Genomic DNA, 26,685 nt, shown 5'->3' with positions numbered 1-26,685 from the left:
AGTTGCTTTACAATTTTTGAAAGGACGTATTGAATAGTGTTTTCTTCGGCTTTTGATTCCAAACGCTCTTCTTGTTAGGACTTCTCAAAGTGACGCATCATCCATCGATCGCCTCAGGTTGTTTTCCTGTTTTTGCTTTCGGGTTAGCTGTATTGATTCTTCCGTGTATATCCACTGACTCATTTGCCTCAGTTTGTTATTCACTTGCTCTATTAGGCGTGAGGCTTCTCAGCACTCAGCGGGGTAGAGCACCTGTGAGGAGGGCATGGCACACAAAATGGATTTTTGTTGGCTGGAACCTCATTTTACAATACTGATATTGGTATCAGTATTTTTAAAATGAAGTCATATATATATATATATATATATATATATATATATATATATATATATATATATATATATATATATATATATATATATATATATATATGTATATATATATGTATATATATATATATATATACATATATAGAATTAGCACATCACCTCTTCCAATTCTTCCCAGTCTGGGGGTCAGGACACCAAAGAAGGACCCTATCCTTCTAGAAATCTGAGGGGTCAAAAAAGATTATTTAAAGGATAATAAATACAAAAAATACATCTGATATACAAATACATTCAGATTGTTTTTTCTTTTCCTTTGAAATACTGCTTCCTTTTCCCTCTAAGATTTCTAAAAATCTCTCAGCGGAAACTCTGTGACAAGAAAGTCACCCTTTGGTTGAACTGCAAATTACAGTATGTCCAAATTCAGGCCATATTCTGTGATGTCGGGCCACAAGCACTATCAATAGACTACTTTAAGGCTCAGCTATCAATGGAATAGTTTAACATTTTCTGACAGGGAGAGTTTGACAGGGAAGGAGCTTAAAGGTGCACTATGCATCTTTTTTTACAGGCCAACAAATAATAAACAAAGAGACAGAGCTCTTGATACATGGAATAGGAGTTTGAAAAAACAAACATCTAGATGCACTTTAAAGGCATGTGTTTACATTTAGTAAAATTGAGTTATGGTGGCGATGGGAACAAAAACACCACAATGCCCATGTAGAAGCCAAAAGAAGCTTTGACTCGGTGGGAGTAGCCAGTCTGTCTCTGTCCGAAGGTAACCAGCATCTTTAATGTAACAGGCTGCTGGCAGTAAGTTCATATTTACCATAGAGACTCGAGGTATCAATCTCCTCATCTAACTCTGAGCAAGATAGCAAATAAGCGTATTTCGAGCTTTCGAGAGGTCACAAGATAAATCCCTGGTCCATTCAATAGCTAAGAAGATGCATAAGAGAACGAGAATTTGAATTAAGAGTAAAATCCAACCAAATGAATTGAGCTAAATGGACCCCAAAAGGAAAAGGTTGTGACGCTTTACTGATTTACGCTGAGATCGCAAAACACAACAGAGAGAGTGAGTGCTTTTGTCTGTTTGTGCCAACAGGATTAGATGAGATCACAGATGAGAAAATGCACAAATTCCCCTCGAGTGTCTCTTAACTCTATCTTGTAAGATCTTACTCTGTCACAGCGGGGTATCTGTAGACACAAGGGTTATACAGAAAAGGTTGCATTCGAGTGCTGTGTGTTTTGTTGTGTCCCCACAGATCCCCTGCACTCATCCAGCACACACTCAAATGTCCCAGGCGGCCTGCTGAAGCAAACTGTCAGGCGGTTTTCCCTGACACACTTTGAGTAAACACTTCATTTGGAACAGCAGATGAGTGCAGATGAAAATATGTCTTGCAGAATGTAATTGAAGCAGCTGAGAATGCAATCTGTGTTAATCGCTGGTGTGATTTTGACACATTTTTAATGCAAACATCGGAGCTGTGTAGCGTTGTTTTGCTGGTTGGCTTAATGGCTGCCTGCATGCTTCGTGCACACCTGTACGATGTCAGCTGATGTGAGTCTGAGCCCTCCGACAGTGAGCCGGTGTTGTGTAAAGCAGCTGGCAGATTACAGAGCAGCTCCTGGCAGATATTGTAGTAGTTTATCTCAATTTTACATCGTAAATGAGGTGTGGACAATGAAACTGTACACAAACTATGATGATCCTCCTGTGGCTCTGGCAGTCAATGATGTTTTATGAATATCTCAGCACAGAGCTGGAGGTTCAACAAACAAGCAGATGGTTAGATAGTAAAAAAGTGAAAAGGTCAGACAAGTCCTGCTTGTCTTTTTCTTCTGTTTCTCCTTTTTTTGGACCAAACAGACCTGTTGATAATGTGACACTACTTCGTTGCTGCTAACACGTTTAAATGAGTGCTGTCACATAAACATTATAATCACATGAATGGAAATAGTAAATGGACCTGCATTTGAACGCTCCCACCTGCTCATCAGGAGCGATACAGTGCTTCCTGACTAAAGCGTCCCACAATACGTCTATGCTCAGCCATTCACACGCTGATGGAACAGACATATGGAGCAATTCAGTGTCGTGCTCAAGGATACCTCGACAGATATCCAGGGGATCATATGTTCCCCTGCCCCAGCACACCTGATTCAAATGATCAGCTTGTCATCGAGCTCTGCTGAAGCCTGATAACAACTCACTGATTTGAATCCGGTGTGTTGAGGCAGGGAAACATCTACTGTGACACGTGCAGGGCAGGAGGCCACCAGGGCCAGGATTGAAAAACACTCCCTTAAAATAACATCTTCATGTCATGCTGATGGTACAGTGTCTTGTAATAGATTGAATGGTGTCTCTGTCTCAGCCACTCCACCCCCTTATCACTTTTTTCTGCACTATGTAACTTCAGTGAGAGGGTAGGATCACAACATTATATACATGATTACTTCAACATAAAAGTTTTCGACACATATATTACATATATACACACAGATATTGTTCATTTAATTTGTTTTCCATGTAATATTCTCTTGTGGAATATTATATGTTATTTTTATGGACAACTAAAACACTCCTTAAAGGAAAAGATTCTATATTTAGGTTTTTTTGTTGACAATAGTAGGGAAAAAAACAGCTGTGTTAGTTCATATATCAATTCTTTCCCTTTTCAATGGCCCTCTTCTGTGGCTCCCTGTGGCACTTCAGACCCATTAGTTCCTACATAAATAATTAACAACAGGCCTAACATATACTTGTATTCTTTTAAAGGCTAGATAATTTCCTAAACAAGCTGGGTGCTGTAGTTTAGTTCAGAGATTAGCTTTTTAGATTTGGGTATTTCCATATACTGTACTTGTTCATAATATCAATATCTTTATCATTTAAACCAGTGTTTCACACTTTCTGGTTTGGATGAAACACTTTGTCAGCTAAATGAATCATGCGGCAGTCACCAAAATGTGTTTGGCAAATAAATAACATATTTTTAGGAGACAATACTGGAACACACTCAACACGCAGAGAGGTGAAAATCACATCCTCACCCTCTTTTGCAAAGTGCTCTCTTCCTGTTTGCAGTGTGTTTCTGTGCACCATCTGTCAGTATTTGTTACCCATCCACGTGACAGTGAACAGCAGAGTTGGATGACAGAGCAGTAGCGCTCCACGTTGAGAGGAGTGAGACGCTCCCTCTGTGACACAGTCGGAGACGAGAGCTAGTCACAGCGTGGTCGGTCCTCTCTCGACAGAGTTACTCATCGCTCAGGGAGCTGTTCTGAAGCATACATGTACAGTATGACACAAATGACAAGAGAAAGAGGTCATACAGTCAAGAAGTGGGACGTCGCTTGTATCCGCAGTGTTGCTGCGCGCAGTATAGTACAATGGTTACGATTCCCATCATGTCACATTTCATGAGGGATTGCAGTGGAGCTGATCCCAGCCTATGACTCCATTTTACCTGTTTTATGGTAAACAAATCCAGTCAGGATTTTGGAGGATTAGTGTCCACGTAATTCTTCGTCATGAAGTGCTCTCACTTAATCCGCTGGGTATTTGCATTCATTTAAAGCTTTTTGCCAGTTTGCCGCTTTTGGATTGTTCCTTTAAATACCTTCAACCGCTGGCTGGTTATGAATTCTGACAACAAAAGGATTGTTCAAGCTTGAGAGACACAGAGTTGTATCTATGTACGTGTATGCATGTGAGAGAAGAAGCGAGGGGGTGGTGTTTGAGGGATAGAAACGGCCTGCCATAAATCCTGACACTTACAGCTTGGAAAGTTTGAGCCATAAATCGCAGGGCCGGGTCAGACGAATGTGCATCTGTGATGCCGAAATCGATTTCATTTAAAACTCATCAACCCGCTGCTCTTAGAGTGACAGCAAATAACAAAGAAGCAGAGAGGGGGCCAGTAAAAGGAGCTTTGGGCCACTTTCCACCCTAGCCCACTCAGAGCGGAGTGTTCAGCAGCGCAAATGTTTCAGCTTTTTGTTCTCCCGTGTCAAGTAAATTGCTTATACTGTTCAAATCTTCGCAGGATGTATTACCACATCAATATCTTTTGATGTGACCTCTACGGTCTGCTTTACAGTTGTTTACTGACTTTGATTTTGCTAAATTCTTGTGCTAAGTTGGATTTTTTGATGCATCAGATCAGTAAAAACTGGAGTGGACATACAAGAGTTGGATGTTTAATTGGCCACAAATTGAGTGAATCAAGTCCACTCAGGGAATGCGGTATTTGCACAGTTCCAGGTGGTTTCAACATTTGTTTTTATAGGTATACATTCAATTTAAAATGAGCACATATTGAAAGAAACATAGAATTTTATGTAAATCTAAATGCTAGTACAAGAGGAGGTAGGGGAGGTTAAATTGCTGTAGCATAGGAACAGTCTAAAAAGATAATTTCCCTTTTGAGGTGGTCACGTTACAAAGTCTTGTCGTGACTTGGCCAAGGGACATGGCAGACACACTGGATGCCGACCAATCAACCGCGACTTTCATGATGTGAACAGGTGATCAGAAAAAAGGTACCACGAACTGTCTTCACCGTTCCACTTGACAGCTCCAACATCCTCCTTTTATCACACCACCATTTGTGCAGGGATGAGATATCTGTGCTCTTATAATTTCAATCTTGGAACACGTTGCACAGTTTATCAAGAGGGCAAAAGAAGGCAAAAAAAAGTATGCTGGGGAGTCGTGAGGCATCTCAAATGTTTCCATATCTTTCTCTCTGCAACACAATATACATTTCTGCAAACCACAGATCACTTGAAACTTTACATTTTTTTACGTTGCAACTTTGTGTTAATTTATTTTGTAACTCCTTCACTATCCCCTCCTCTTCCTGATATGACTGTCAGGTCACAAACATGTAATGTGAATTTGATTGGACACGTTTTGTAGAAATGTCCATGTGGTACGTAGCCTCTGTCACCTTTGAATGGATGAGATACAGACTAGTAAATGATTACTAGTCTGAAATACCACAAGGCTCTATTATATCACCTGTGTTTATAGATATTTGTATGTTATTAGGGACACTGAGCTAAAACTAATGCAGACTAATACAACTGCCCTGCAATAAATCCTCCCTTCATAGAGGTTATAATGTTCAAATATTGTTGAAACTGTTTTAGAGAGGTGTTGATTTAACTTTATGATCAGGTATAGGATTTATCTCAGGACGGTTGTATGAGACGACATCAAACAAATTTTTATAGATTGACTTCAAGACAGTGTGAAAATATATGCATTCACATTTTGCAAATAATAAAAAAATAAAGGCATAATAACAAAATAGCTTGAAAGCATCATATTGACATAGTAAGTAGTGGGCCTACGTGTATTATTTAAAGGTGCAATGAGTAAGAATTGGCCACCTGTTGAATTCCTACTCCAAACCAATAGGGGGCAGCATATAACCGAAGCTTGTTAGCTCAGTTATGCTGCAAGCGGTCCAGACAGGATGCTGGTAGTACCGGGGGAGTGTTAGCTAGCTCAGGATCTATGGTCTGCTGGAAGGAGGGGGTTTTCAGAACGGCAACGGGGGGAATTTTTCTTAAACATTGCACCTTTAATGAATACTCAAATACAGTTATTCAATATATCAATTTCTCAGATTTTCTTGAAAACATATTTCATCACACTATATCAGTATATCAGTAATGTAATAAGTCCAATTGTAGATACTGCGATAGAGGATTTTATCCTTATCTCCCACTCCGACTGGTTGGTCACTCACATTTCACTAAATGAAAATGAACAATGACAAAGTAAGATTCATGATCTCTATCAGCCACTGTAGAAATAACTGTGAATCATTTCTCAGTTTGTCCCCTCAAACACTCCAAATGACATACAGCAATTCATAAAACAATCTAAACAGACATTTACTGTATGTGCATGTCCAACAACACTCAGCAAACATTAGCCGAACCTGCAAAATATTAGAAGGTTCCTCTCCCATCAGCCTCCTTGATCAGACTAATCATCCTTCCGGTGGCTGTCTTTATCTCCCCTGCCACCTTTCAAACACTCGGTCATGTCGAAGCACCCGGTCTGCCGTTTTACATTATTAGTTCCCTGCCGGGGGCACTCCCTCTTATGCCGAGGAGCAGAGGAAAAGGAAGGTGAGGAAGATAGAAAGCGACGGCACCTGCCTGCTCGTCGCAGAGGGAAGAGGAGGAGGAGGAGGAGGTGGCGGCAGCGTTGACGGCCTAATCTCTGGCTCTGATTATCTTCTCATTACAATCAGACGGGAGCCACTCGAAAGAAGAGGAGAATGTGTAATTACGCTCAAATCTCCCATGACTAAAACAGAGGATAATAAGCAGGGCTAGAACTGTGTGTTCACATCTAATCGTTGGGTTTATTTAGTCATTCGTTCTGCAGCGTTTGACTGTGGATGAAGATTTTTGGGAGGCTCAGGTGGAGGTGGATGAATTTCGTAAACACCTGACTTATAGCAGCATTATTTGGAAGCCAAAAATAAATTGCTCCAATTTTAAATCTGCATAAAATATGTTCAAACACGAGGCTGAGTGTGTGACTTTCCGCTTTTGCTTTTTACAACTGAGAAATCTTTAAGCTCTGGTTTATCAGAAATATGAAAAAAATTCAAGGAGAACTCAAACTATTCTCATGACCATGTATCTCCCGTGGCTGCATCTGCACAGCACAAGATAGAAAACACTATTTCCCAAAATGTCAGGGCAACTGAAGCATGTAAATAACTACATTTCAATTGACACCTCGATTTGAATGGTAAATGGCTGACCTCCAATTTTTCCCGTAGAATGGCTGGCAGGGAGAAATGAAGGGGAATAAAACACATATCCAGTAGACCAGAGGGAATAAGGCTAACCAAGCATGCTAAATCCTCCTCGCTATTGTATGATGGAGGCGCAAACTGTGTGGGCAACTCTAAAAATCACTTTTTGAAAAGTTCTCTAGAGAAGGCACGAGAGCCAAGACTCAATCTTTTTTTGTTTCTTCTCTGCTTCATCTTTCTCTTCACTCACAGTTTGGAGACAACAGCCTGCCTGCCGCTCAAGACCGACGAGAGGAAAGCGGCGGACACCAGGGTGGACGCTGTGGAGAGAAATGGCTACATCAAGGGAAAAGGACGCAAACACCACAGTCATCGCAGGGCCAGGAGGTGAGATGGTTGTTATGCTTTCACAAATGCCAAGCGGGAGCACTCGAAAACCATCAAGAAGGTTTTCTGAAAGAGATGAAAAACTCAAGAAATCAAGATCCTTTAAAGCTGTAGGATTGTTGTTTACGGCGAAGCGTTTCTGATGATGAATGGTTTAAGTTTTTATTTGTTTTTTCGGAGTTGCTTTTGTAGATTTAAGTGCTGGTGATAAAGCCTTTTAACAGCACAACAAAACTCCTCGAGGGCTTGACTCTCAGGGAGAAAACAGAGCTAATCTCTATATTCTGGTGCGAGGAGTGTAAACAGTCTTATCAGGTCGGGCCCAGTGGAGAAATACAAACATGAGGAATTCCGCACGGTGTCATTCAGATCCTGTCTTTTCACCGGCACCTTGAACCAAAAAGTCTCCTTCACACACCGAGAATAATTTTCAGGCTTCTTATTCCGAGGTGGGAAAAATCAATTCAGGCAGATTTTTTTTTTTTTCGTAAGAAACCTCTTAATTAATCTGACACCTTCAAAGCCTTCGCAGTCACATAGCGGGGAAGCAGCCAGTGATATGTAAAACACGACTGGAGCCGCATCTGAGGTGCGTTAGAGAGGATCACAAACATGAATCGCTTCTCTTTGGATGAACTTTATACCCAGCGGCAGCTTCTCTTTGTTTTTCAATTCAGCAGCGAGCACAGAGAACGCGCAGGCACACAGGCTTCTGATAATCATTTTTCCCAGTTTGTGCGTGCAAGAACAGACATCTGATGGAAAAAGATTTGTCGTGCTTTTTATCCCTGAAACTGAGAGCTCTTTTCTGTGAGTTGAACTTACAGTAGAGCGCTTCTCTGTTCAGTAGCTACACATGGCGGCGAGATATACAAAGACGTTTGAAACTCGAGTACTGAGGGATCGCAAGAGATGCCTTTAGTCAGGTGGACAGCCAGCCAGTTTTATCTTTTAACTAAGGACATGAGGACCATACCATAATCTTATACCGCATTCTTTTATTTAGCTACAAAATGACAGTGGTAATATATAATCTAGTCAGTGAGCCAATCAAACATGTTGTGTCTGAGCTAATTTTCCTCAAAATTTAATATTATCTTTCATAAGAGTGCATTATTTTTTCAGACATTAGAAGAAATGCTCTACTGTGGAGTTTAGACCAATGAAAAAGATGTATTTTCATGTGCTAATTTTGCACAGTGCACATCAACAGAAAGCGCAAGGAGCTGCCTTGGTGTGGGCATGTGGCCACAGTTCCTTAAGAGAAGCTAAAGGACAATCCAGGAACTCCTTGTCATTTGTACAAATGAGTTTTAAGGCTAATCAGATGCTAAAACACTGAATACTTCCATGAAACAATTATACAACTCTGAAATTTCCATTAAAGACAGTTAATTAGTTAAACTGTAGAATTAAATCTCAACCTTGTCCTATGGTCATGGTAAAAAAACAAACATAATTATATATGCATAACAGTCGCAATTTGGTTAGATTTAGACAACAAACTGTTAGGAAAAAAGGATCCAAATACAGACTCCAGGCAGGCAAATGGTGGAACAGAAAGAACAAGAAGCTGATGAAACAAACAGGCAGGCAGTAAAAACTAAGAACCAAGAAATTACAAAACATTCAGTAACTTAACCAAGTGCAATTCGAAGAAAAAGGTTGGGGAACGCAGATGAAACACAGGGCAGAAAACAGAGAGCAAACACTTAGAACAGAAATTGGGAAAACAGAAGGACAACACACAGGAGGCTTATCAGGGACAGGTGAAACTAATCAGGACAATCACAAGGGAGGGACAGCAGGACAAGACAGGAAGAAACACAACATGACACATGAGGATGAACACTACAAAATAAAACAGGAAACACCTGTCTTCTGGGTGAAAGTCCTGTGTTTACTTGACCCAGCCATCAACCAACCTCCACCCTGCACATGCTCTCTCACTCTTTATACTACGTCGTCTGACAGTTTTGGTATTTGGATGCGTCTGTTTTCCGGAGAACATAAGGGTTAGCGCATCAGATGAATGCAAAACTTTGGCGTATGTACTGCACGCAATTCAAAAGTCAAAAGCAACACAGCTGAATGAGTTTCGACTTGCTACCAGATGATCCTGAGTCTGTGCCAGATCTGACACCAGAATCACTGAGGAAGCTGCAGTTTTGAAGCACTATAGTTGGTTTGAACACAGTCTAAAAAGTCTGTAATCAAGCCACCATCTAGATGGATAGTCTCTGAATATTATAGTAATTATAATAGCAGTAATAATAGTTAATTTATAAAGCATGTTTTAGGCCAAATTAAGCCTCTACTAAGATAAAAACACAAAAGCAGCATCAAAAACAACTATAAACAATAATCAAGTCTACAATGTAGGAGGAATAAAATTTAAAAATGCATAAAGACACACTCATAAACAAACTGCCATTCAATAAAATAGGTTTTAAGATTTAAAAGTCGAGACAGATCAGATGCAAAGTGAAAGGTTCTTCCTGAGCCAACTCTTGATTAAACTCAGGAACAGTACAAAAACTTTCAGTGGACCCCCAAGGCTTCTTAGGACGATAAGTATGGGTTATAAGCCTTATGTGATTAATAGTACCTGAATTAACTTAGACAGATTTAGACTAAACTCAAATGATCTTACATCCTGAATTCTAATCTTTTCTGATAATCGCTGATCACAAAGAGAAACGTCTCTAAAACACGGTGCAGCCTGCGTCAGCGGGGTTGTAAGCACGTATCTGAGGATCTGACTGTCAGGAGTACTAATCACCATGAGGCAACTGTTTATCAACTCTGACCACAAGGTCAGCTGGTGGGAGGAGAGACCGAGGAGACGGAACAGCAGCTACATCAGTCGTGATTGAGCTTCCGCAGCCACACAGATGCATCACAGCCACCAAGGACCACCGGCTCTGAGCGGATAATTAATGGATCAGAAGTGATGAAGAATAGACGAAATGCGTGAAAAATATTGTGCTTGTGTTTGTTCGTTTCCATTAAGCAAGAAGTGGCTAATGGGTGGGATTCATTTCCCAGTTTTCTGTCTCAATTACAAAGCATCACAAGTAGCTGCCTGAGAAAAGTATCTTTTGAGGAAGACATTTGTTCTTCGGATTGTTATCTTGCTAATAAGCTGGCAGAGGTCCAATTTAGAATAGCAACCGATGTTAATTATAACATGAAATCACAAGCCACTGACGCCTTCTTCTGTGTTGAAACAGTGTGTTAGCTACAGTGAGCATATTTTAGAAAATAGATTCAGTGGGAAAAAAAAGCCACATGAATGAAACATCTCCATCCAGTTCCATTGAATCACACATTTAATTACATGAAAACCCTGCAAGAACCCCCCCAAGGAGAAGACGAAATCCACCTGACCACGCCTGCACCGAATGCGATACAGTGCCTGACACCAAGCGAGGGATGTATCTTTTATGTAATGACATATCTAGGATGTAGTTACATGCATACATTTATGGCATTCATGCATGATTGCGGCAGAGAAAGAAAGCAGCATGCTCTCCAGGAAAATAGGCTGCATTCAGCATTGAGCATATTCTCATCAGATGTCCCCAAATCCCATTTTCATACACCATTGTTTCGCGCAATCACCATTCCCAGTGTAGCTGGCAATTGACTGCTCTCTCATTCTCCCTTTCATTCGCTCCACCTCATCAAAAGGAACCGTTTCTGCTGGCAAGAAAAAATGCAAATGCTTGCCTTGTGCTCTCTTCCTACAAGGCCAGAATGGTGGAGGTGTTAATGAGTGACAAAGCGTTCTCATTACCAGGAGAGGGTACTTGGGCTTGGTCTGTCTAATCAGCCCTAATGCATTTCAGTTCCTAATGCTCCCAAACTGCCGACTGCACCAAGCAGGGCCATTTATTATAGCAAGACAGTCTTCTGCATCCAATGAAACCGGCACATAGTCTCCAGAGCTCTGTGGTCGCATATATCAAGCAGGGCTGCAGTTTGTCATTGTCTGGATCAGCTCTGATCACGCTCACCTGTTAGCATGACCTGCTGATTGTGTAACGTAAAGGCACATTTCCCTGAATTTTGACAAGAATGGCCAACGATTACCCTCAAGCAGGCATGATAAAATGTGTCTCATACACCTTTTGCACTAAGATCATACACTGATCTTAGTGGGATATGACGATAGTGAAACAAACCTAAAGCTGCTGTAAGTGAAATGAGTGTTGAATAGCTCTATATTCCAGTAGCAATCACTGTCAGCAACCCATATCTCTCCTCCTCCTGCTCATGCAGTAAAAGAAAAAAGATATTTTCTGGTATCCCTGCCAACTTTATCCAATCAGGAAAGAGAACTCCATATAGAGGCGGTCCTGTCTCTTCTTGAACATAAAGAGAGCAGGATCCTCCTGTTTGCTGCTATTTTTGGTGATTGCTAGGAGGGAGGGGATTGCCAACTGCAAAACAGACAGGACAGACAAAGCTTTAACTTTGTTTGAGCCACCAGACTACAGAGCAACTTCTTTCCTCAGGCTGTCAGACTCCTGAATTCAGCCACAGCACTCCACCATTAAAAAAATGTTTTAATTTTATGACTTATTCGGCCTGGTCAAAGGCACTAAGAATGACTATGATATATATACCCAGTCTGTCTCATTTGCTTATGTATGTTATATAGAGGCATCAGTATTACATTGAGACTATTACATAACCAGTTAAAAGTGTCTTGCAGTATGCTTAATCTGTGGATTATTTTTACAGTCAATCTTTTAGTCTATAAACCATCAAAAAATTGTGGAAAATCCCCATCAAATGTTTCCAGAGCCCGTGTGATTGCTTCATCGTCAAGCAGCAAATTGCGACATTGAAAATCTGGAGCCTGTGAACGTGTCCTAACAATATATCAATCATCAAAATAATTGCAGATAAATTTTCTGTCGTTTTGAGTAATCTAATGATTAACTAATTGTGACGACTGAAAATGACTTCAGAGTGGACGGATACGTCAAGCACGTCAGCTTCCTTTATGAATTCATAAAACAGTTCAGTGCGTCTGCATGTACCCTGTTTCCTGCGGTGCTTCATGTCTGCATGCCAACTCCCGCCTCTGCCTTATTTACTACCCTGCCATTAACGATGTAAACACCCCATCACTCCACCGTGAAATTCACATTAGCTCTGATTTGACCTGGACCAGACACCCTTTCCTGTTTCCCCAACAAAGCTTATTTGCACCCTCATAATCAAACTGAAGGTGAGGCTGCCCGAGTGAGATGCAGTGAACAGCGTCTCCTTCAGCCTACATGCTCGCCCTCACTCTCCTTCTGAATTCCAGTCTGTCTGAAGTTGAAAGAGTCATACAATGAGGCCGCAGTGCCTCAAAGGCCTTCATCTCCTTTTCCACATCAGTTATTTTCAGAGAGAAAATGAAGTGGACCTCTGGATAGCAATCAAGCTAGTCAACTGATGAAATCTGACAAGTTTCTTTTCTTTATAATGATGAATGCACACTTGAAGAGAAGAATGGATGGATGACAGGAATATCTCAGCTGCTGAGCACAATTTATAAAATGAATTACAGTGAATGTACTTAGTTACGTTCCATCGCTGATTTTGATCATTTTATAAACTTACTTTAAATATCTTGCTCGCCAGAAAGTGACAGGTGTGTCAGATCATGGATTCTGAAAAGGGATTTCTTGGTTTCTTCCCAGACAAAAAATAAAAAACAATCTGTCCCTTGCAGCTACCTCACCTAGATGATGTAGCTACACTGAGCAACTGGATTCTCTTAAGGTGAAAAACTCATTTAAACCGTGAACTCAAAAACAATCAAACGGCACATTTATCAAGGCAGTTGTTCAGAGGCATTACTGCTGAAGAGAGGTTCAACGGTTTATGGCATTAGGTGCAAACCTATAGCCCTCGTGTGATTCTATGTTCGAAAAACAGAAAGAACGAAAAGAGGTTGGGGGACGAACCAACATACCTCAGAGTCACAGACTCGAAGGATAGGAAGCGTTTCCCTGACATAACTACGGTGCAGTGGATGGGATGTATCATAGATTATTATCATCAGTCTTGACTTCAGTGAAGCTCACTGGCATGTGATCTGTTTTGTGCTTTTGTACCAGTCTGGATGGGATTTAATCATTCTGTTGTGATGGGATCATCTCATAGGGACATTTGGCTCACAGATAATCTTGCTTATGCATGTCAGGATCAATCAGGATGCATTTATGTGCAGTTATGTGATGGCAATGATGAGTCATGTGGAATATTTTACCCCACTCATTCTGAGATTTCAGGGGGGAAAGAGACCATTATAGAGTGAGTTTAACACTTTCTCGCAGGGACAAGTGCAGGCAACACTTCTGTGATATCAGAAGTAGGTGAAGATTATTCCTGTGGAAGTTCTCACACACTAGAATCATCTATTAATGATAATGTGCTGTTTGCACTGCTTCACTGATGTGTTTATTTCAGCTGGTCACACACCAGTTAGCACTTTGAAACTATCAACATGATTTATTCATATCTTGCATTCAAGGGGCGATTCAGCCAAAGTAGGGAAGTAAAACACATTTTCTCACCTACCTTTAGTGGTGTCTTGCCATCTGGTTAAGTATCATATACAAGGGATTTGGACAAAGTGTAAAAGTCAAGAATCATAATTCTACAATAGAAAAAAAAAAAAAGGTAAAATGTGATTTGAAAAATGGAAATGTATGAAAAGTAATTAAAACAATATGTAAAATATATCTGTTTGAAATTTTAATTTAAAAATGGAAATCAAAGAGCTGTACGGTGTTTGAAACAAAGAGGAGTCCAAAAACTGGACAAATAAACCTCAAACTATGTGCACTGCTAGAATAAACTAGAGGCGAGTGAGATGAAAACAGGTAATTTGGGAGAAGTAAACCTCAACACTGAGACTCAGCAGTCCAAAAGTCCAGGTAATTGGCTTCCAGAGCTGTATCCCGCTCTCTAAAAATGTGGATTCTTCCAGCTGTGATTTCACATTTCCTATCCCATTAGTGGTCTGAATACAGGAGTGTCCCCTCTGCTCTGTCTCTGCTTGCAGCCCCTCCTTTGATGAGGACCTCTCCCCTCGGCCCAAGGGGAAGAAGAAGAAGAGAAAGTCCGAACGGAAGAGGAAAAGGAAAAGGTCAGTTTCCAAAAAATGAGATGACTCTGCGGCGAGATGTATTGTTGGGCCCCTTTTGTCAAGTTTCCCTGAGATAAATAAATTGAGAGGTGCATGGGAGAATGCAAGCTAGAGTTCATGTTGATTTGTTCTCCTGCTTCAGGTCTCCTTCCCACAGCCTGTCGCCACTGCGGAAGAAGAAAAAGAAGAAGAAGAAGAGCTCCAAGAAAAGCAAGCGGCATAGGTAGATCTCTCTTACTACGACAATATCGGCAAAATGGCATGACATTTAACTTTAACTCATCTTTTATTTTATTTTGTCTCTGCCAGGTATACCTCCAAAAAGTCAAAACACAGGTACGTATATGGTTATTGCAAGTTTATAAGGCTGTGTATGTCTTTTTCTGACATTTCTGATGGTTCAAATATTTGAATAAAAAGAGCAGCAGAGTCATAAATGAGGAGTAACATTCAGCGTCTGCTTTCTGTACAGTTTCTGTATTTCCAATTTAAAAGCCAATGCCCTTTACAGTATGTATCAGTAAGAAAGCAGGCTGTCTGTGCCAGCTTTGTCAGTCTTAATGCTTCTCGCTCATGATTCTATTCTCTTTCATCCCACCAGCTCTTCGAGTTTGAAACATAAGAGAAAGGATGAACGCAAGCACAAGAAAAGGTCAGTCTGCGATTGCTGCATCAGAATCATGTACTCACCAAAGCCTACACAACTTCTTTGACCCGCCCTCCACCTCCTCTCCCTCCGCCGTGGTATAAGCCCATCCAGCCCTTTCAGAACATCCACTGCCGAGGAAGAAAGAGAGAGAGAGGCTCCTCCAAAATGCTCTCATGTAAGGGCAGGACGGGTGAATGCAGAAACGTGCAGCTTTTATTTTTCTGAGCGGAGCGTGAAAAAAGCCTCGTAAAGAGGAAAACTGATTGAAAGCTTGAGCCACAAAGAGAGGGAAAAAAAGGGGGTGAAAGAGGGTAAGAGAAACCAATTTCATGCTGTGATCTTTCAACATTTTTATAATTCGACTCTGGACGAACGAGCCGTTGTTTGTAAGCACAGAGCCAAGTTCAGTCACTGCTTACTTCAACAGAAACCACTGCTCTGTGCAACTCTCGCTGCTTCTGTTCTCTTCATGTCTTTGCATTTCCTTTAAACTCTCACCTTCTTCTATGCGCCCTCCTATTTTTCAAAAATGGGTCATGTACATAAGAGGTGGAAATGGACACTTGGAAAGACACAAACTATTTTAATTATACATGAAAACACTAGCTAAACATTTGCCACAGCCAAATCGCTTGAATCTGCGTACAAACAACACAACTTCAGACTTTCAGATTTTGTGCAGTATAAATCCAATTTGTCATACAGGTGATACTCCAACCCTCAAAATGTCAGGTGACGTAATATGAAGAGCGAGAAAGTCCAAGCAAGGTGGAGGTTGGGGTTGATGAATGGGTCAAACAAACAGGCCTGTCCCCCAGGAGACAGATGTTGAGTCCCATGTGAAACTAAACGTCAACGTTGACTTTTAACTTAAAGAGGAAATAGAGAACGTTTCAACTCTCCCCCTTCCCAGCGTTTCCCTGTGGTATCACGTAGCATTAGCAACATGGCTACCGCTAATGGCCTGGCTGCTGTCTAAAGCAAAAAAAAAAAAAACGTAAGAATCCCGATTTGACCTAGAAATTGATCTTGAGCTCGATCTTAGTGCCAAGAAAAGGCTGAGTAAAACTCAAATATTTTGTCACTTACTGATTTAGTAGAGGGAATTTTGAACAGTCCTGCTGGTAAGAGAGAACACATCTCAACAGGGGAGCAGACTGTGGCACAACACCGTAGCGCTCTCCACTCTTGTTGTACCTCGGTTTCTCTCACTCTCCCTCAAAACCTTCTTTGCCTCGTCCATCAGAGAGGATCTTTTTCTTTTGCAGTGCTGACTTTCCACAGTTATTCCAGTTTCCCTCACCGTTACCTGAGGAAATTGACCAGGGAAAACAATGCCTCTTCCTGTTGGCTTCCTTTGTGGCGTAATGTTGCCAAAAAGCATAGTGAAAGCAAGGTTTACAAGGAACCAATCCAAACAGGGACGCACATTTTCCTACAGCCATTACACTGTGCAATCAGTATTTACTTCAGAATCATCATTTAAAGCAAAGAAGTCCAGTTAGTTAACATTAAAATATTAAAGTTATGTCACATAGGTAACGACATCTTTGGTAAGTGGTTTGTTTGCTAAACCTAACCAAACTGTGACCGTTCCATGACTGTGGATCTGCTCTCCACAGAAATTGATGGGATTGGCGTTTGCACTGCACGCAATCTGAAAGTGTAAAGTTGTTTTATTTATACGCAGATTGATGAGACCTGATTGATCTGGTGCAACAGATGAATGGGTTGATGGGTAAAATCCAGTTAAGTACATCTTGGCAACATCTTACTTTCCTAGTTATAGATCCTTAAATCAAATGTGGATTTAGAAGTTGTGTCTGTATAAGTTGATTTGAACAATCTGTACAGCGGTGCAGATTTCATCCATCTAGGTAGCTAGGTATGAAGGAGATTATTTTTCATTCTTAATCCCTCCCACTAAACTCTGATTTATCGATTCCTTCACCAAACAGGGGAAACGTCAGTGAGCACAACCACAGACCTGTTTGATTTGATTTGAGAGTTAACTGCTGAGGTCTTTGAACGCAGCTCCACTGCTAAAAAGAAGTTCAATGGGCAAAGAAGTCAGGCAGGTTTTAAAGCTTTCAACGTTATTTGATAGCTTACAGAAACTGCAGGAAGACCAAGACGGGGAATTACATACAACAGACCTTGTCAGACATTAACCTGAGATAAAGTGGATGACCCGCTATTTGGCTCCTTCAATCCTAACACACCACGGCACCGACAAAAACAATGTTGATTTATAAGCTCATAAGTCGATGTGTCCGATGTGAACATCTACAACAGTTTACAGACAAACTTCCTGGGTTAACCTTTGACTGATCATACTTTCTGCAGTTGCACACACACAAACACACACACACACACACACACACACACACACAGTTTTCCTGTGCAAAAAGGAATTAATACAGACATTTTGGACATACTCTGACTTTTACCTTTCATAAAATGGTTTAGATAATCTGGCTAAATTGTTGGCCCGTATATTCCCAATGTCGCAGTGTCCTCAGCAGTTAATTAAGAGAATTTGGAAAGTTCAGTTCAGTTCAGTTCAGTTCTGAAAACTATCAGTCAAAACTATTAGTAAAACCAAAAATCTTAAAAAGCTACAAAATAATGAGAACACAATTATAGCAATGACCAAAAGGAAAGTAATGGATTAACAAAAAGTGTATATGGACAATTTGTACAAGCTACAGACCATTAGCTACAAATGTGATCAATTTACAAAGGCACTGACGAATGCTGGCGACCAATTTGTGTGTTCCGCCATTTAGCGCCGCCGCCATTACAGCAGTCTCTGCTGACAGTGACGGCACAATGGGTAGTTGGCTTAACGATATTAGAAAGTGGCCCCCAGTTACTGATTAAAGTTACTTTAATGGATGGCATTATTCATATTTTACATATTCGGTTTGGTTACAACAATAGCCTGAATAAATAATGGGGAAAAGAGAAAAAATGTGTAAGATTGTAAGATTAAACATTTGTAATGATGTACTGTGTAACTGTACTGTACTAGTACTGTGTACTTGCTACACTCGTTACATAGAAAGTATAGGTAGAAGTAGAAAATTGTTCACTTCCGAAGGCAGCTTGCATTCAAATGTGCAGATATGTTAAGGAGACACCACCGCAGTAATGGCAACTTGTCTACTTTCGGTATTTTCCCGGATTTGTGTATACAACAGATAGAAACAGCAAATCCTCAAATTTGAGAAGCTGGAATTGGAGATAAATAAAAAAATGATTAAGTGATTATAAGAAATGTCTGTCTGGTCGATTGACTATTCATCGTGCTCGTAGCTCCTCATCCACTTGTGTCTTCTCTCCTCTGCTCTCCTCATCGCCTCCTTCAGTTCACGGACTCACTCAAGGCGGAGACGACGCTATCGGAGGTCAGAGTCGGACAGTTCTTCCTGCCAGTCTTCCACAGAGGATAGGTAGGAAGCCGTCCCTCCGCCGCCTCACCCCCCACACTCCCTCAGTTTATCTTATCAGCCCGAGGTGTCTGCGAGTTTCTGGTCACACGCCAGCGATGACTGATAAGGCAGGGGTGACTTCCTGATCTCAGTCCTTATCACAGCTTCACAGGAAAGGGCCCCAAATTCACTCCACAGATCAATGCACCCAGTTCTAATGACATATGGGAATTCTTGGATGTGTGATAATATGAAAGACGTCATATTCCACAGGTTCTATTGATTATACTGAACAGGGTTGATGGCATGATGGTCCTTGTAGCCACTGGTGTTAATTAACTCTTAAATAATCATTGATTACCATTGAATGTAGAGTATTGCAATTATAATTAGTGAACTTTGACATATGCAGAATTCACACAGGTTTAATTATAACCCAATCATCAGAATAATTGTTGGCTATATGTACCTTTCAGCAAAACCACAGGTTTCTTGGAACTGGATATTGTTCAGACGTCTCGTAAAACAAAAATGGGCAGCAAATTGTCCCCACATCTTTTTAAACATACCCCGTTTACATCCATACACGTCTGTAAAATGTACTGACATCTTGTTAAAAATATCCAGTGGTTTCACGTATACAAATGTTGAAAAGCCGTCTCAAATGCACACTGGTGGACGAAAAAAACCCAGCGAAAGTGCCCTCTTGGATGCCCCTACGGTAGCTAAAACATGATAAAGTGGCCTCTGGGGTGCCCCTCCTCTGGACAAAACGTGGTGAAGTGCTCTCTCTTGACTGTAAATGTATCACGACTTTTTCCACTCCATCCGCTGGACTGGTCTCTGGCTTTGCAGACATTTCATGTAAAGCTGTCAAGCCACCACCATCGCCTCCTCCTCTGGTCATGAAAGTCAGAACATGTACATGTTCTGTCTATCTAAAAAATCCTCAAGAAAAAAGAAAAATCCTCTTGAGTTTCCTCAAGATGTTAAGAGAAAGTCACATTAAAAATCAAGAAATACTGAGCGTCAAACTGCATTTTTATACATCTGAAACTCAATCCCTCAGCAATCTCTGTAACACTCAAGGAACCATTTCTGTTTTTGTCCCCTTCTTTGAAGTGCAGAATTGGCTGTGACTAAATAGAAGCAGTTATGTCATATTGCTGTGTCATGAAAACTAAATCCAGCATTTTCCCACAGACACCATCTGCAAAAATCTGTGGTGCATCAGGCATTAGGAGACCTGGCAGCTGTAGTAGAGGAAACCAATGGACTGCTTGACCACACGGACTTGAAGTGGAGACCTGCAACCAAATCAGTGTGTAAAACGGCTCCAAAATATCGCTCCATCCTCTCAACTGCCACCGTAAGTACACTTTAGGACTCTTCACGGTGCTGCCGCTTGTTCAGTTTGATTTCTCAGTTGTGGCCATGCAAAACGACTTCCTGTCAGCGCCTACAGTGAGGCCGTTTGGTTTGGAAAATTATTCTCAATAAAGACAAAAAGGTTTTATTTTTAGCTCACTATTACAATTTTAATTCCACATCGAAGTATATTTATTTTTCGACCAAAATACAACATTTTCCAGGAAATAATGTGTCTAAATCCATTTAAGTGCCCTTTTAGGGATAAATATTTACAAAATGGAAGACCTGACATGGCCTTACTCTGAGCTCCTTTTATGCATTATTTATTTTGCAGTAATTTTATCAAGCCTTGTTTTTCTGTTTTTATAAACCAACGCCATCAACCACTTGGTAGAGAAGACCACCAACAATAATAATGAGACCACTGGGAATATCACACGTTATCGGAACTGTTGATGAGAAATAAAGTATCAAATTGAAATATAAATTAACACCAACACCACAAACTTTATGTTATTTCTCACTACACATTAGTATTCCTTTATTAAAGGTGTTATTGCGAAGTTATAAACATTTCATTCAGTGATGATGTTAATGAATATGCACAGCCAATGTTTTTAATGAATTATTTAAACAAACTGCATCATAACCATGTTCGATTAGGAAAACAAAATACTTGGTTACACCTTAAATAATTGTTACTGGATTTGTAGTTGGCTCCTGCATGTACATACATGCATAGACAAAAGTAGTTGTTACCATTCTGCATCTCTTTGGTCAAACCGCAGTCTGCGAGCAGCGGGTTTGCAGGGAACACTTGTTTATTGTCATCAAAAGTGTGACAGACTGTGCTTACAGTTTAGAGCTTTAAGGGACATAAACCATTAGTTTCTGCTACGCTACATAAACATCACACTGCTTCCTGTGCTGGCACCCAACGCTGGCACTGCGCTCATGTAATGTCAGTGTGAAACATTCGAGGTTTCTTGCCACTTTGGACCAAAAACAACAGAAAAACAGGTGAGAAAATCTTCTCTAGTGATGTGAGACCCTGTGGTTAAAACAATAAAAAGGACTAAGAGGCTCTTGTCCTGCTGTGTAATTAGTACATGATTTTTTTAATATTGTATATTGTCTATGACCTACGACATGATACAGAAGCAGGAATACAAAATATAGCTTTTTCACTTCAGCCCTCCTCAGTCCACTCTGGACATTGCATCTGTTTTAATGTTATGCCTCCAGCATACAGTTTCAGTTGTTTAGGTTACAGACCTGACCTGGAGCTGACAAGAAACTAAAAGTAAACAAACATTTACTGTGAATGACAACCTCCAGACGACAGGCTGTGAATTTTAAGATTGTGCTCTTTATTGCAGGTTTAAGTGATGTTTCCCAAAGAGCCTCATAAATACAGCTATGTCCTTAAAACTCATTGTCTCATGCTTATTGGAGCATGAAATATATTTAATTTCTCTCCAGCGATCATTAAATTATGCTAATTGCACAGACGAATGTTTTTAATTACACACCACAGGGTTTTTAATTGAAATTCAATAAATTAATCCATATATCGAATCATGCCAGGCGTTCAGTATCCCAAAGTCTTTCAGGTGGACTGCACAGTCGGTGGCTGTGCAGTAGCCTTACTGTATCAGAACTTTTCAGTGGTGTTTGCATTTATTAATGGGTTTTAATTTGGTGAATAAAAGGCACAGTATTTCAAAAAGTGAAAATGAGTGATGTTTGCTTAATATTTCTTTCCCAAAAAAGCAAGCCATAAAGGGAACGGTAGGTAGAGTGGACAGAAAAAACCCTGGAAAATATGTCAATCAGCATGAAATGTGGTTGATTATGAAATATGTCAACCTTTTCTGTAAATGTAAATGGTGAATTTCTCTTGTGGTGGAAGCATAAGAAACCTTGTGGCAACAAAACGAAAAAGAAAGCAATGAAAGAACCATTAGCATAAAATACCAAGGCTGAGATGAAATGTATATTGGAAGGTTGCCTTGTCAAAAATGAAGAATGTCTTTGTTTAAAATTTCTGTTAGTGAAATCTTTTACTCTTGAGTATGCACAGATCGTGCGTGGATGCGAGTGGTAAATTTCCCTCAGGGTTGGTCTGTTGTGTCGCCTTCAGACGAGATAGTGGGAAACCTTTGGGAGGACAGACAGGATAAACCTCTGAGTGTCTCGTTATCAATAAGTGAAGAGAGATCATACGTTTATGAGATTACTCAACTATGATCCTTGGATAGTCAGTATCTTCTTCCCTCTATGGACGTCTGCAGTAACTTGAAAAAACTTTGCAGTAGTTGTACTCGCATACGAGCCCACTTTTAAAGTATTCTGGGACTTTTCGCTCCCGAAAAACAAAAAGAAAAAGGAACTTGCCAATATAAGTCTAACTGGCTCAGGGTTTGAAGAGAGGGTTATTGTCTTTTTCTTGCAATTTACGACTCTAATGATGCACTTATGTTGCCCGCTCTTCCCTTTTTCTTACACCTTACCTACTTAAGGAGGAAATCTTGATTGGTAAGTCGATGCTATCCGCAGATTTAGGGATTTACTTGTAGGTCGGTGCAGGTTAATTATTTACTTCTTACAGGAGAAAGAACACAGTCATCTGTCCTATACTGAGGGCTTTCTTAGTTAGACTGATGGGATCTCTCTTTGTCTGCAATCCTTTTCATTTCTACATAATACCCATTTTGTGATGTTTGTTCAATGTTCTTTAAATGAGGCTTTTTCAATGGGGCTATTGTTTACTCTTCTTCTCTTCACTCGAGTTAGACTGGGTAGATTTTTCCACGCATAGTTTTTCTTTCTTCTCTGCTCTTTTGTTGTTCCTTTCATATAATTGTTTTAGTTTAGACTTACTTTATCTGAGTTTGTTTTCTTGTTGATTTCTTTGACTTTAGTTGAGTTCAGACTTTCTTTTGAGGTTAATCGCATGCTTCAAAATTTGCATGATGTCTTTATCTTTCAAAGTTTTCTGTCCCGAGAAAAAAAAAAAGAAATCTCTTCTCTGTGTTTTCAAGGGGATATGTGGCTTTGTACTAGAGTATTCACAGTGCATCAAAGCAGATAGCAGGTTCCATTTATCGACACACGCTTGGTTTTAATCTGCAGCCTATTTGTCTGTTTGCAGATTATGTCGTCAAAACCTGGAAGCGAGCTTTTAGACGGAAAAGGGTCTCAGCATTTATCGAGCCAGACCGAAGGTCCGCACGATTACGATTCTGGGAATGACACATCTTCGCCGCCATCAAGCAAAACTGGTGTTTCTCGGGCGAGTGTCACTGACAACAAGAGGAACCACTGTAAACGTCTGGCCTCGCCAGAGAAGCTTAAGTTCACTGACAGAGACAATGTCTCTGACTCAGGAAACTCTGTGACAAGCTACGCTTCCTTGTGCAAACCTTATGTGGAGGATGGCTTGTCTACAACCCTTTTCAGTGGAAACGCCAAGAGGTAATGTTGTGTTCATAATAAATAATCCAGTTGAATGAATGCTTCCCAGGAAAACTGCAAGCTGTTTATCTTCTGTGACCACACTGTCTCCTCTTCTGAAATGTGCATCTCATGCGATGAAACAACAACACAGTTTGGACTTTGTCACTCAAACATATTAATGTGTTTTTCTTTGCAGAGAGCAGATAACCCTGGGATGTCGGGTAGAGGTTGTGAGACGTACAAAGACCTCACGCTGCTCCCAGAGGATGAGCAAGTCATCTCGGAGGCGACTGAAAACCCGGTCATCCAGCAGCAGGAGCCGAAGCAGATCCTCGGGGAGTTCCAGATACTCCGGACGCTACTCTCGAAGCCTGTCGCTGTCATCTTGCAGGTGGGCTGACTACTTTTATGTTGTACCTCCCTGACATCCACTAATACCCAAGTTACAGCTAGTTTCATACATTTCTACTCACATGTATTAAACTCTTACTCATCTACTCAAAGATGAATCATAATAACTTTCCTCTACAGCACCACTATCAGGTCAAGACTTAAATTTGTACCTATGTGTACCTGTGAAACTAATAGCAACACAATGCTAATAAATCAGAATTAGTGGAGCATAATTAAAAGTGATGATATAATGTACTTGTCATTGGGAAGTCATTGTCATTTTTCTCGTTGCCAGCTCGTACTCCCGCTCGCCAAGTTATTCGGCTGATCCGAGGCGAAGAGGCAGCGTGGCCAGCCTGAGCTCCAGAGGAAGCTACTCCAGATACAGCACTGACAGGTAAACTTTACAAACTGTTTCCCTTTGTCTTTGCCTTCTCATTAGTTGTGTACAAGAACAGATATATATTTACATTGTCGGTGATTAAAGTGTTCACACTGTTACGTCTGCTTCCCAGACTACGAGACAGAAAAAGAACACCGAGCTCCAGAGGGAAAGATGTGAAGCATGCACATAAGGTCAGTGGGAAGAGACGGAGACGCAAATCCTACTCTCCTATGAAGAAAAGGAGGAGAGACTCGCCAAGCCATCTGGAGGCACGCAGGATCACAAGGTAGAGCTTTCCCAGCCTGGTTATTTATAGCTACAATATAGAGTTTTATGCCTATAGGCAGCAAAAATGTACTGCTGGTCCCACCCTCCGCCCCCTCAATCAAAAAAGTCCCCAACCTGAAGTCTTTCTCTTGTGTTGATGAGCCGTGTACCATGAAATGGCATTTAGCCAGAGGCTGAGATAACCGTCAGCTCTAAAGCCACCGCAGGTGTGAAAGAAGCGGATGGCAAAAAGTGGAGAAAAAAGGAACAAGCAAGTCTGATGTTCACTTTTCCTAACAGAACAGGTCTGTTACACAATAGGTGTTAATTTTCTTTCATTTCATAGTGCTGTCTGATAGCAGCCAATGACAAACACCTAGAAAATATGCTTACAGGAACATGACAGCCACGGAGAGATTACAACTATGATTTTTGATGTAGTTATTGCTCCACTCATTTGTACTGCTTTAAAGCCGCACTATTCAATATTTGTATATTGATTACCCTCAGCTCCTCAGAGAATTTTAATGCCTAGCAGCTAAACAGCTGCCTGCTGCGGTTGAAAGCAACGCTGATGAAGATTGGTTCTCTGTAGAGCTTAGGCGAATATAGAGTCAGGTGATAAGATTTTGTGGGTTTGTCACTGCAAGCGACACCTTTCAGATAAGTGCACTTTAATCATAATGAAACAAACTAAATAAACAAACTCTCTTTGTTTTCCTGACTGAATAAAGCAACCTGACCTTGAAGGACAACAACATTTCATACTGTTTTACTTTGTTTATATGTGGCGGACCCTGACACCTTTCTAGCTTCAAACAGAGTTCTGGGGACCTTATTTTCCTCTGAGAACAGCTTGTTTATTCACTTATGGAAAAAAACATATTTAAGTTTGTATTAATACCTCATTCATATTGTAAATAATAAAATTCTAAGTTTGAATTTCTTGTCCAAAACTACGTGGCACCCCTTTAAGGTTCGGCTTAATGAACCACATTGCCGCTTTAATTCCCCTACTGTTTTTACATCATATGCCTTTTTGGCTCTCCACAGTGCCAGGAAGCGACCTATCCCTTATTTCCGACCCAGTCCGTCCTCCAGCAGTCGGTCCACCAGTGTGTCGTCCTGGAGCAGCCTCTTCACCCGCAGCCGCAGTCGCAGCCCAATCCACAGTCTCAGCCGGAGCAGGAGTCGGAGCCGGAGCCACAGTTACTCCTCCTACAGGAGCTACAGCCGCAGTTCATCTTGGAACTCCATTTTTGGGACCCGCAGTCGCAGCAGGAGTCGCGGTTCGTTGAACAAACGCAACAAAACCAGGCATTAGGTTTCTCAGAGAACATTAATGGACTGAAGCGCCGGTCGTGTTTCCAGTCGAGAGCGAGAACGGTGGATGTTGGAGCAATCGACTGTGTACATCTCCGTACTCCGCTCTGACGCTTGAGTGGAAATGTCCCAGCAGGGGTCTGACTTTGTCTTTCATTGATGCAGTCCTGTTCACTCTGCGCACAGAGACCATTGGAGACTGAATGTCTTTTTGTTTGTTTGTTTTGTTCTTGTACTGCATCTTCTTGCATCAGTACTCGCAATGGCCTGAGACTGTTCATCTCTGAGATATTTACAATAGAAACTGCACATAAGACAGAAGCAGTATTCCTGTGTTTGATCAACCGACATCGCTGTTCCTTATTTATAAGTCCGTGCACTTCATATTAAATTATTCTTTTAAATGAATGCTTAAAATCGTTGGCAACCTAATATTTATTTAAAAAATTGATTTTTATACATAATAAGGACTGAGGGTACCAAGAAGGGTTCAAACGGCTTAATTCAGTCTAGTTTTTTGGGCAATATACAGTATGTGTTGGCTCGTGCAAGTGCAGATGCACCAGATAAACACTTTTAAAGTGGTGTCATAGGACATCGGACTTTTACTGTCCCATGTCAGGTCCTGTATGTTGTAGAGTTTGTGTAGGGAAGCAAAGTATTAATGTAACATATGATCTGTTTGATCAGAGTGTTTACGAATGGCTTCAGAAGGATCTTTGTCA

General features: G+C 40.8%; 1 protein-coding gene across 1 annotated transcript in view; it reads left to right on the top strand.

The window, feature by feature from the left end:
* srrm4 (serine/arginine repetitive matrix 4) overlaps window positions 1-25,961 on the top strand; it is a 58,018-nt gene extending 32,057 nt beyond the window's left edge. Inside the window, exons 2-13 of the mRNA XM_073465573.1 lie at window positions 7,389-7,523; window positions 14,596-14,679; window positions 14,822-14,902; window positions 14,989-15,015; window positions 15,281-15,331; window positions 18,700-18,783; window positions 19,966-20,131; window positions 23,288-23,610; window positions 23,789-23,983; window positions 24,281-24,382; window positions 24,501-24,656; window positions 25,691-25,961. Of these exons, the coding sequence (XP_073321674.1) occupies window positions 7,389-7,523; window positions 14,596-14,679; window positions 14,822-14,902; window positions 14,989-15,015; window positions 15,281-15,331; window positions 18,700-18,783; window positions 19,966-20,131; window positions 23,288-23,610; window positions 23,789-23,983; window positions 24,281-24,382; window positions 24,501-24,656; window positions 25,691-25,961 (1,675 nt within the window). The remainder of the gene's footprint in view (window positions 1-7,388; window positions 7,524-14,595; window positions 14,680-14,821; window positions 14,903-14,988; window positions 15,016-15,280; window positions 15,332-18,699; window positions 18,784-19,965; window positions 20,132-23,287; window positions 23,611-23,788; window positions 23,984-24,280; window positions 24,383-24,500; window positions 24,657-25,690) is intronic.
* Window positions 25,962-26,685: the final 724 nt, after the last annotated feature.

The sequence above is a fragment of the Pagrus major genome, chromosome 5, assembly GCF_040436345.1.
Source record: "Pagrus major chromosome 5, Pma_NU_1.0".
NCBI lineage: Eukaryota > Metazoa > Chordata > Actinopteri > Spariformes > Sparidae > Pagrus > Pagrus major.
Note: the sequence above shows the minus strand (reverse complement) of the source record. Positions and strands in the feature narration are given on the sequence as shown.